Source organism: Solea senegalensis, unplaced genomic scaffold, assembly GCF_019176455.1.
Source record: "Solea senegalensis isolate Sse05_10M unplaced genomic scaffold, IFAPA_SoseM_1 scf7180000014857, whole genome shotgun sequence".
Classification (NCBI taxonomy): domain Eukaryota; kingdom Metazoa; phylum Chordata; class Actinopteri; order Pleuronectiformes; family Soleidae; genus Solea; species Solea senegalensis.
The window spans coordinates 57,501-69,889 of record NW_025321153.1 but is presented as its reverse complement, the minus strand read 5'-3'; the positions used below and the strand labels follow the sequence as shown (position 1 = coordinate 69,889).

At 37.7% G+C, this 12,389-nt stretch overlaps 1 protein-coding gene and 1 long non-coding RNA gene across 15 annotated transcripts in view; both read left to right on the top strand.

Moving 5' to 3' along the window:
• Positions 1 to 472: 472 nt before the first annotated feature.
• The window catches only part of epb41l3b (erythrocyte membrane protein band 4.1-like 3b), a 30,585-nt gene continuing 18,668 nt past the window's right edge, over positions 473 to 12,389 (top strand). For 4 of the 14 annotated variants that reach the window (XM_044016899.1, XM_044016900.1, XM_044016898.1 and 1 more), the window contains exons 1-7: positions 477 to 674; positions 4,420 to 4,563; positions 8,456 to 8,560; positions 9,064 to 9,106; positions 9,520 to 9,595; positions 9,725 to 9,943; positions 11,173 to 11,260. In XM_044016899.1, the coding sequence (XP_043872834.1) occupies positions 510 to 674; positions 4,420 to 4,563; positions 8,456 to 8,560; positions 9,064 to 9,106; positions 9,520 to 9,595; positions 9,725 to 9,943; positions 11,173 to 11,260 (840 nt within the window). In that variant the 5' untranslated portion in view covers positions 477 to 509. Of the gene's footprint in view, positions 675 to 4,419; positions 4,564 to 8,455; positions 8,561 to 9,063; positions 9,107 to 9,519; positions 9,596 to 9,724; positions 9,944 to 11,172; positions 11,261 to 12,389 lie in introns of all 14 variants that reach the window. The other 10 variants (XR_006358606.1, XM_044016888.1, XM_044016887.1 and 7 more) reach the window with 4 other exon arrangements.
• On the top strand, positions 681 to 1,516 carry LOC122761667. The gene is made up of 2 exons (XR_006358607.1): positions 681 to 1,098; positions 1,237 to 1,516. It is a non-coding gene; the product is annotated as an uncharacterized LOC122761667 (long non-coding RNA).

Genomic DNA, 12,389 nt, shown 5'->3' with positions numbered 1-12,389 from the left:
TGAATACTGTTGGGTTTTATAGAAGGACATTACACGTCACCTTGGTTTTGCAGACATTTGTGTAGACGTGTGTATTTTGTGTACGTGACATTTACCAAATGATTCATGAAGAATATATTTGAGTCATAAAACCGTTTATCCTGAATAAATAAATAAAGTTCTTCAGACAGCAAATGTGGTGTTATGAACATCTTCATAGTTTAAAAGGTGATTAGATACTCAGATCTGTGATATAGGCATCCGTATCAGACAAGAAAATGTGGCATGATGCCATCTCTAGTAAAAGGTGTGCATATCAGAGCGCCAGCAGTGTGAGCTCTTTACATTATCAACTGCTGACGCTGTCATTGCTGAAAAAAGGACTAAATTGCACCTAAAAAAAAAAAAAAAAGATTCCGCTGTCAAACAATATCCACATGTATGGATTTACATCAGCGAGCTGCTCGTCATTTCATAACAAGTCAGCTGACTCATCTGGTTTTCCTATTCTCCCTCCAGCCGGATTCACCATGACAACTGAAACGGGTGCAGATTCTGAGGCCAAGCAGCCGCAGGACACCAACGAGACAGAGAAGGGGAAAACTAAAGCAGCCGCCGACCCCGCTTCACCTCTGAAGCAGCCGGAGCAGCTTCCAGCCGCTGTGGGACACAGCACCCCTGCCAGGAAAGAACAGGTCAGACATCACCGCACTGACTGAACTGGTCCTTCATCATGTCCGGCCTCCATGCTTACTCATGTCTTTACAAGATGGACATCAATATTTTGGTCAGGGTCTGATAAATGTGTAAACAGGACATTAGTTTGTTGACTGATATTGTTTTTTCAGAGCCCATATCAATATAGATTATTTCTAGTTAATGAGGCCGATGACTGATATTGTGGTGGTGGTATCAGTGCTCACACGGTGTGTCTACGGACACAGACAGAGAGTCCTTGTGCTGCCGTGAATGTCAGTTAAGTCTTGACCGAGGAAACGGCAGTCTGTAACAGACAGAGTACTCCAGCTTTGTGCCACACATGGATCGATGGCTGCTGGAGACATAGTTCATGCTCCTGAAGGTGAACGGGAAACACCAGGCAAAGCCAGCGTGGAGAAAGTGAGTATTTTGTTTTGCCACAATGTTCATCTCTGTTGACATGTAACGCCAGCTGAGCTAACGTTAGCATCTTTAAAGTGCATTTACATCTATGCGCAAATAGTTTGCATTGCTGACGCTGTGCTCATTGATTTGCAGAGACAGCCTACCATCACTGCGTGGAGTGGATCCTGCGGTCGTCTTGTATGTTCAGGACATCAGAAGAACCTTCTCAGCTCCTGTGTCTATAAAGAGACTGTTGATGCTCAGTTTGACAGCTTTTTTTAAATTAAAAATTCTAATTCATGTCGGCTGTGGTAGGGCTGGACAATAATACGATAACAGAGAACTTTTACTCAATGTTAAAACAAGACGCACTCCATAGAACTTCACACCAACAACTTAAAAATAACAAAAATAAACAATATTTAAACCAAAATCACCTTTTCCTATATTTACATTTCACTTCAGAGTAAAGGGGAAACAGAAATATTCATGTGATTTATATTAAGTAGTGAGTATTCAGCCTCCTTCCACAAGTCTATACTGTTGAACTGTGGTGTACACAGGAGTGCAGGGTAAGGTGGGAAAAAGGGTTGCATTATTCACAAAGAAAGATGTTTTTCCATCATATTCTAGGGTACAATTTAAAATAAATAAGGAGACAAATCAAAAGAAAGTACTTCAGATTTGATTAAAAAAATAAAATCTGAGGGAAGATAATCTCAGTCATGTCTCTTCTGAAAGCCAGTGGTTACAGGTGGCCTCTGTAACCACTGGCTTTATATTTATTTTCCTGCATCAGTTCTGTGTGGAGTAACTCCTTTGTGTCATCCACCATAATGATGTAGAAACGTTGACCATCACCTGTCTATATAGGCTGAGAATAACATTAGGTGTTGGCACACACGTTGAAGTTTATAAATAAGTTTATTTATAACAATATTATCTATTACTTATATGTAGTGTTGACAACTATATCACATTAGTGATAGTCTTACCATTTTGGTGTCTTCTCCAAACCTCAGGTGGTTGATAGCCGACTGTTTACACCGCTCTGAATTGCTGACTGACAGATGATGGAAACGTACTGCTTGTCATTTCCTTGTTTTTACTGCACACCCAGATACAATTTAGCACCATATTGAGAGAAAAAAATGAGAGGAATTTACAAGTCTGTCATTTATTTGCCAACTGTGTGTTTACTCAATTAGTGCTCCCACTACACTTGGTAAGCAGGGGGTGTGGCCTATGCGTATGTTGTATGTATGTTGTGCATTCTGGGAGTTGTTGCCGTTCATCCACATGAGCCAAAAATACATGTGTTGCACTTTCTTGTCACTTCTCTAAAATGAGTTCACATTTCTACCACATAGATGACCCAGTTTTAATAAACATTCATTCTATCTTTCTGGTTTTCAATATAACAAAAGAAATCATTAACTGAATAATTGTGGTTTATGGACAAAATAAAACATTAAGAACATCATCGTTTAGAGGTTTGGGAAAAATCAGTTTTTCAACATTTTATGGACCAACAAAAAAAGAAAGAAAATGAATTATCTCAGAACTAAGACCAGTGGTAAATGCTCGCTGACATACAGGAACATACATGAACATAGACAATCATACCCTAACATACATGAACATACACAAACATGAACATACAGGAACATACATGAACATGAACACACACACATGAACACGTGTGCCCAGAGAAACAGAAGAGAAAGCAGGACAGCAGTAAGTGCAGCCTGTAGCTTGTCCATGTTCTGTAAGCAGACTGCTTAGCTAGCTTTTATGTGAACACTAAGTGCTTGTCTGCAGATTCCAGTCCAAACAACCTCCAGGGTTCCTGTGTAATGGATCCACAGAATGAATTTCCAATGCTTTTAAAAAAACCAGAGCCTCTTCCCTAATTTAGCACTTGAAAGGAACAGCTGCACAGGCGTACAGATTTGTTCTTCATTATTAGCAGCGTCACTTTGGTGTGCACGTACTTGTGATTGTTTAGCTGTCGCACATGTTTGTCCGTTACACACAAGGTATGACGCCTCTTCCTGTGTTTATTTTTCACCAGGTAAAACTTGCTTCGTCAATGGGTTTAACTTGGAAAACAGGAAATGGTTTCAAAATCCAGAGTGAAAACTGTTTGTAAGAGGTTTGGTGTATGGAGGTTCTCAGGCTGTATCTGAGCCTTATTACTAGATGTTTTGCTGTGTCTCTACAGCAGCCGTAGCCGGATGTCTAATCCATTATCACTTCAACTTTAGTACAAACGTTGACTTGAACTCAAAGATAAAGTGAATTTTACTTCACAAACATGTTTTTGGCCAAAGCTCAAAGATTAACTTACTAAGAATGACAACATTTCACAAAAATGCTTTTTATGTCCAAAAGTCAAATTGTGTCGCAATCATTTTCTGAAACATGTTCATCTTAAACAGGGTGTGGCTGCGAGTGCACAAATATTCACTGACATGAAAATAAAGTTGTTGAATAATATTATACATTCAATGACAAATTCAGATTATGAAAGTGAACATGTTTGTTACCAAAAATGAAAATGTATCATATCAGAAATGTTCTTAAAATGAATAAGTGAATCTTTCTTTGCTCACCTGTTCTAAGAAGATAGGCGAAAACTCATTCAAACTGATTATACATTTAGTTATAGATTAATAATAGCTTCAGCCCTATTTATATTTATTAACTGCTCATTTCCATTTTTACTGTCATGTGATATTTTATGTAAGTCATGGTCATGGTAACATTTGCTATTGAAGAGGATGTTGTAGCACTCTTAACACGCCACTGTTAATCTCTCATATGAGATGCACGTATGAATGAAATGGCCATCGTTAATAGTTCCATACATCGGTTTATGCAATTCAATTTTAAACTATGCTTTCTCTTTAATTCTTACTACTACTACTGATATCTGACAGTGATCATAATTATTTGACAAACAAAACAAAAAAATAGCAACAGAAGAATGAAAAGAGGTTGCAAATTCCCTTTGTGTGTGTGAGTAAAGAGGCAAAAAAAATAATAATGATCTTAAAGTCAGTCAGAAAGCCTTTGTATTCTGTTTAAGACAAAATGGTGGTCCACTTCTAGGTCTTCTCAGTGGCACCTGCTTGGACACTCACTTGGAGTCCCATTCTTTATTTTTAGGTTTGGTCCATGTGACAGTTTTTTATCAAAGATCACAATGTTAAATAATTATGTGTGTCGGCACACTGTGTTTTTCGACTTTTGCTAATACAGAGTGTCAGATAATGTGTTACCATACATCACATACTCATTAGTGGTCATTTGTACTTTGTCTGTTTGGCACAGGAGCCGCAGGACGACGACCAGGAATCCCACAGGTCGTCCATCAGTCATCTGTCCAAGTCTCCTTTAAGAGGAGTGAAGAAGGTGAAGATCATGCAGTGTAAAGTCACCCTGCTGGACGGCTCCGACTACACACTCGATGTGGAGGTGAGCTTTTTGTAGAATGACAGTGTCACGGAGGAGCAGTGTGGCTTTCAATGATGTTAAAGAGAATGGATGAGGTTGTCCCAACTAGACTGAGACTGGGACATGGTGGATTATACCAGCCATTTGTGCCAGCATGGACGTTCAGAGACAATTAAACATGGTTTATTTTCATGTGGTCGCTTCAACGGAGAAGAACAACAGAAGTGGCTGACCTGGGGCTTTCATGGTTTCCTATTTAACCCTTCTTCATGTAACTGGACTATATGTAAGAATATAAAGCGATGGAGAGTTTTTGTTCCTATGGAGGGCAGCATTGCACCTCTCATTGTACAAACTGCTGGAAATGATTATTATTAGAAGAAGAGCAAGAGTAAAGCGTTTAAGATGCTGCTGGACATTTTCACATTGTCTGATTGTGATGAAGTCACATGATTGAGTGAAGGGCTGACATATTTTAAATGACAAGATTTCTTACTCACAAAAGAACAAATATCTATTCAACTGATACTACATGTAAGGCTTGTATTGTTTTATTAAGCAATTCATGACCTTATTCTATTAATGTAATTAAAGATCAAAATGACTACCGTATATTGAAGACATACTATGAGGTCCTAAACCTTGATTAAGGCTTTCACACACACAGCATTGAATTTCAAAAGGAACAGAATTATTTCAGTCCTGTTTTTAAACATAAAATGTATGGTTCATGTAGAATAGCTTGGATTTCTGTATTCATATTCAAATATAAAAAAATGTGTTTTTTAAGGAGCTTGAAAACCTTGCATTTGGTTTCCTTTATATATCAATCTGGTGACACTTGGCCTGCTGTAATATAAAAGAATATAAATCTGGTATTTGGGCAACCTTTCTTAGGAATAAGCTTTTCATGGATTTCATGCCAAATTGTTCTGGGAGATTTGATTTCCCTCCAAAGCTTTTCTTCTCTATGTCGTCTCGAGAGGAAAAAAATGATTCATTCATTCATATAACAGTCCTTAAATGTTTAGTTCTTATTTCAAAGAAATGAATCCTGAGAGAAATTGAGCCAAGTGTCAGTAAAAAATGTGCTTTAAATGTGTATCTTGTGGAAAAGTTAAATATTAGGATGGGATGTTGTTTAGAGACGATTTAGAGCATGAGGTGGCTGTTAATCATAATGGTTTACAACAAGAGAGCGAGTGGAAGTGTTGAATGAATTCATTATTTTCTTGGCTGGAGTTTAGATGATGCAGTAAAATGGTACTTTTTTAATATAAAATAAATGTTTGATGGAATTGCCCTAGACATAAAGTAGCTGAGTTATTGTAGAAAGGTAACACGCTAAATTTAACTGATCATAAGTCCAGGTCACACAGTGGTGTAATGGCTGGTATTGTTGGGTCTGCATGTTCTCCCAGTGTGTGTGTGTGGGTTCTCTCCGGGTTCTCTCCGGGTTCTCTCCGGGTTCTCTCCAGGTTCTCTGGTTTCCTCCCACAGTCCAAAAACATGTCGAGGTTAAGCGGGCACTCTAAAGTGACTGTAGGTGTGAATGTGAGTGTGAAAGGTTGTTTGTCTCTACATTGTGTATTCCAACACAACGCCTTCAGTCAGTCCTTTAGTTGTAGTATTGGATCTTTACAGAACAGTAGCTGTGCAGTCTGTCTTCAAACACTCACCATTTCTTTGAACTTCAATGAACTAAGAAATAAAAGTGACCAGTGACATTTCACTTTCTTGCATGTTTCCTTCCCAACAATACAAAGCAGAGCTTTATCTCAAAGTTGGGAGACTTTCAGCTTTGTACTTTGTACTTTTCTTAAAATGTGTGCAGGCTGAAGTAAAGAAGCAGCCTCTCACATCTCCTCTGAGCAGATTCCTTCCCACCAGGGGTGTTGGACGGCAGGACTGTCCAACTCTTCTGGTGAGGTGAGGGCTTCTTACTGTGACGTGCACAAACTTGACTTAAAAATAACTGTATGAAATAGTCCTAAAAGACTTAAGCCATAGTGTGTCAGCTTATGGAGTTTGACAAAGTAATATGACCGAGGTCAGAGGATCCATGTATAACTGCAGGGAGTCCACATCCTGCTCCCAACATCATTTGAAAGCCCAAAATGTCGAGCTTTAACATTTGTATCCATTTTTATCCCGACATTGCAATTTTCCAGCTTAACTCGGTTTTCTCCTCTGGCAAGAAAGTCTTTGGTCATCGCTTTTCTATCATTGAACTGACACAGAACTGCTGAGTCTCCTGCATGTCACTTCAGAAGGTCTTATTTCTCCGTGGAGGAGGGAAAAATAACTTCATTGTAAAATGATTAGAAACCACAAGTGCAGCTTTAGAAATCCCTGTACATCTTTAGTCTTCTTCCACACGACATGGCAGAACGTGCAAGAAATACTGACAATCAACAATATTGAAGGTCATTCATGTAATGTTCATAGTTTATACTTCTTGGAGTTCTGTGTCCTTGTTTACAAGACATTATGAAGTTTGCCGATCTTTAGAAGGAAAATATGAAGAGCACTTTTCATCATTTTCTCAAATTGCATAGATCAAATGATACGATGGTCTTCCCCGAAATTGACGAGGGCGGCACTCGGAGAGCACAGACCTCTGCCAGATCTAATGAAAATGGAATAAATGGAAATATTGTATCCACTTCAAGTCCAAATCAATGTGCCACGCCCCTCCCATTATCAGGAGTTCTTGAGTCATTCTACTGATGGAAAGACAAACATTACATTATTACATTACATTACACAAACAAACAACCAAAGAGCAATGGAAACAACATTATACTTTTTTAATAATTTGAAATCAATATATCATGATATAAATCATATCTGGATTTTTTTGTCTATATTCCAATAAACTAGATATGTGGGGATGTAAAGCTACTTCTCTGGAAGGAGAGTGACAACATACTGTAAATACTCTCTACAATAACCTAATCATTTCCCAATAGATATGGTCAGTATTTCAATATCAATATAACTGTATATAATAAGTAATAGTGCATTTGTGTTTAGTGTAATAAATCAATGCCGAAGCCTTTAAATCCAGGAAAAGTCATCGCAGATACCTTATCACAATACGACAATATCCAATACATGGTTTGAGGTGAAGTTCGTGTTCCTTCATTAAATCTTACTAAAAAAAAAGTGGGATTTTAGAATCTAAAGTCGTGACTAAGCCTAAAACAGAGGTTTGCACGTCACACTCACACTGTTGCATGTGCGTGTTTTTGTGCATGTGCAGACTCCGTCATTAGAGCTGGGATTAAGTGTTGTCACAGCGTGGCAGCAATAATCTGACATGACTGTGCTAATTCCCTCTGAGATGTTCTGATAGGATTACTCTCCCTCCAGCATCGTTATAGCCACATGCACTTGAGTTTTCTCATTAAGTGTGTGTGTGTGTGTGTAAGTGTGTATTCATACTGTGGAATATGTGGGCGTTTCTCTGCCTCCATGTGAATCCAACCAATGCATCAGAGTGAATCCTGCTGCTAAACTGTAGCAGTGGCTTTCAGCTCTAATCCAGACACGAGGAGCTGGTTTTATCTCCACGAAGCAGGAAGCGACTATGTTGTGACAGTTTGGGCCTGAAAATGGCCGAAACTGGCATTGACAAGTGGCATTGTCGGTGTTGAGCCTTCACATAAGTGAGGTTCACCTCGAGCTCAGGAGTTTGGACTTATTTTTCATACATTTAGAGTTGCTAAATGTATGATGCTACTGATGATGTTGATTGTTGTTCTGTGCAGAAAAGGCTCCATCATGCAGCTGTGTATTATGCTGCATCATCATGCTGTTATTGTAAATAGAAAGATGAAGTTTAGTGCTTGTGATATAATTGCTTTCTTGGACATGAACTGATGTGGGGTTTTTTTTTCTCCCCTCACAGAAACGAGCCAAGGGACAAGTGCTCTTTGATAAAGTGTGTGATCACCTCAACCTACTGGAGAAAGACTACTTTGGAATCACATACAAAGATGTCGATAACCAGAAGGTAATAAAAAAACACACACTGTATCATCTGTAAACTCTCATTTTAGAATGACCCACAAAATAAAATGAATCAAGTCTGCAATTATTAATCCATTTTAAAATGAACCGTTAATTTTGATAATTGATAAATTGGTTTTTTTATACTTTTTATACACATTATTTGATTGTTCAGCTTCTTAAATGTAAATATTTTCTAGTTTTTCTGTTTTATGTAAAATCATTAAAACCGAATCATTTCGCTTTGAGAAACATGCTTAATATTTCCTGACATTTTATGGACCAAACAATGAAATCACATTCATTAAGAAATGATTATGAACATAATAATTACTATTTGTAACTCTACACTGCACTTGTAAAGGTTCATTTAAAAGTGAAGCACTAAATAAAAGTCCTTATGTGACAATGTTCTCTTCTAAAGTTGATGTCTAGTACATATTTTGGATTTCTGTCAAAATAGTAAAAAAAAAGCAGGTGATGATTTATGCTTTGGTTTGTTTCCAGAACTGGCTGGACCCTTCCAAGGAGCTGAAGAAGCAGATTAGGAGTAAGTCGCACTGCTTACTCAAGTGTTTGCCGTAGGCGCCGATTTATATTTCAAATTCTATAAAAATAAAAAGATCATATAATTCTGACTATATACGGGTGGCGTGCTCACTGCTTCTGAACATCTGATTTTACAAAGAATATCTTTCTTTTCTAATTCATGCTATATAGCCTATTTTGATGGACTCGGAGCACAGAGAGGGTGCTGTTCTATTCCGGCATTTTAAAGATGCAGTTTTATTTATTTAGTTTGTTTTTTTATTTATTTTATTTTTTTGATGCCTCCCCCCGGTGGGTGCTTGAGCACCGGAGCACCGTATTCTCCTGGAAAGTGTTTTGTAGTCGTTCAGAGTCGACAATTGAGGCGGATTCTCCTGGAAAGAGCTGATTTTGATGATTAAATGTCTTTTCCAGCTGGTCCCTGGAACTTTGCATTCAACGTAAAGTTTTACCCTCCAGACCCCACCCAGCTGGCCGAGGATATCACAAGGTGAGTTCATCTCTACCTTTAATGATTAGCATGTCAAATAGTGTCGTTTAAAAGGGAAAATAGTTGATCATGAAGAAGAAAATGTGGTGAGAATGATGCTACAGTTCCGTCTCGTCTTCGGTCACGCAGGTACTACCTGTGCCTGCAGCTCAGAGATGATGTGGTGTCTGGTCGCCTGCCCTGCTCCTTTGCCACTCACACAGTGCTGGGCTCCTACACAGTGCAGTCTGAACTGGGAGACTATGACCCTGAAGAACTGGCCAGCGATTACATCAGCGAACTGCGCTTTGCACCCAACCAAACCAAAGAGCTGGAGGAGAAGGTCATGGAACTCCACAAGACCTACAAGTTAGTCTCAGTGTTATTTATTATCCTAATTGTATCGCTTATGAAAGAGTTAAGAGTAGTTAAGGTTTGTGATTTTATTAAGCATGAAGATTTGTGATTTAGTACATATTAAAAATAAATGATTTTTTAGTATCTGTATTGCTGCAGCTGTTGGTCACTCAGATTTTTAAATGATGTTTTAAAGTTTTTGTTAGTACACAAACCTTTTGACAATGAGGTAATGTGCATTTGTCATATGAAACAAACTGCTCATAATAACAGAAATCTGATTGTAGAATCAGATTTCCAGGCTCTTTATTGCCATGTAGAACTTTCACAATACAAGGAGTTTGTTTTGGTCAACAGAATAAATACAATGACTAGAATAAAGACGAGTGTCATTTTGTCATATACAGTGCTTAACACATTTATTGTCTTAAAAATGAGAAAACATCAATAATGTAAAAAATCTTTTTTTAAAGAAAATGTATTGTTGTTTATTTGGCAAATAACAAACTGAATGAATCAAGCATGACATTCAACTACTAAAACAGTTTCTCTTCAGGAATGTAAGTAAATAAATATATTGATAATAATAATTATGTGTTTTACTATTTGATCAGTTTTGTTTTGTAAAACGCTACATTTGAAAGTGGTAAAGCGAGTCGTCTTTCAGCTCCAAGGTTGCGGGTTCGATTCCCAGCTCTGCTAGTCTACATGCCGATGTGTCCTTGGGCAAGACACTTAACCCCGTGTTGCTCCTGACGACTGTGCATTATATAAAACTTTTGCTGTATGTGCAAAATGTCAAAGCAGAGTATTAAAGAATGTACAAATACATTAGTCGTAGTAGTAGTAGTACTTTGCTGTATACACTAAAGATAGCGAGGTCACTATCCACGATTAATTATCTGCTTTGAAAGGCAACATGGCTGCAGACAATGTGTTTAGTGTGTCTCACTCTAAATGGATCTCGCCGTCTTTCCTCTTGTTTTTCTCCCTACGTTACAGTGGTTTGTGTGTAATTATTACATGTCATTACATGTAATGTGATGACATCCTGTCTCCGGGTTTCTCTGAAGGCCATGTGTGCTAAAAATGGATGCACTCATGTTAGTCTGTAGCACTGCAGTTAAAGTGATGTAAATCACTGAATTATCCCTGGTTTAGGTCTCCCTGGACTTGTCTCTCATATCAATCTGATTTTGTTTTAACTTGAACCTAACTTGAAGTCTGTCTTGTCGTGTCAGGGGGATGACACCAGCTGAAGCAGAGATGCACTTCCTGGAAAATGCTAAGAAGCTATCCATGTACGGTGTGGACCTCCACCACGCCAAGGTAACAAGTCACTGTCAATCTTTGACTGTGTGTCTAAACAAATTCATTGTGTTTTAATAAAATAAAAAGTATGGCTAATCATAACAGTACAAATGCAGGTTTTTGGTAACATTGTCTCAAAAACATTGTTCATTTTTTTCTTTTTAAGTTGTTGCCTCCTTTCCGAATAAATGATAAAAGAGATTCTAAATGGTAGTAGAATTGTTTGAGGTCTGGTCATACAAATAACAAACAAATCTTATCTCTATCACCTTTTTTATTTCATTCAATATCAATCAAATAATGATTTCTGTAAGGCTGGGCGATATTGCTCATAAATAGTTTCTGGATATTTTTAGGCTATATCCAGACATCCGATATATATCTGGATATAAAACTGCATACATGTTGTTTGAGATGTTTGTGCTTCTCAAAAGAGAATGACAATACCCTGTAAATGCACTTATTATGAAGGATGTCCCGATCGGATATTGATATCGGATGTCGGTCCGATATCAATATCCGATCGGGACATCCTTCATAATAAGTGCCTCTAAAATCTCTGTTATAAGCGCTCCGATACAAGCCGTCCATTCTGGAACATGGCAAAAAATCCAATATTCTTATGTTGAAGGTTAAAGTTGATGTAACCCATTGGTTAATAATAAATGGGTCAGTTTTTCTCATATCTACTGTTGCTGACTATTGTTCTCTGTTTAAGTAATATCACCTAATCAAGCCTATGCTAACATTCCACACTACAACATATGTAATTAAAGTATGTATGATTCGTGCTGATATCGTATCGATCGGTATCGGCCAATACTCAAGGCTGCAATATCGGTATCGTATCGGAAGTGAAAAAGTTGTATCGGGACATCGCTACTTATTACCTTTCATTTCAGATAATACCTGGTTTAATATTTTGACTTTTTTATGTTAAATGAAGGGTATTTGTGTGTTAGAAACAGTGGAATTGCCTTTTAAATATGGTCAAATTCTGCTGTAATACAAATAATTAAACATGAGGTGACTTTTTTAAAAACCAAGAAAAGTCATCATAGATTTTGCTACAAATTTCCACATAGGGCTGTGTGATATCAAAGTGTTCTTATATCATACGACATCGATCACGTTAATGTTTCTGTTC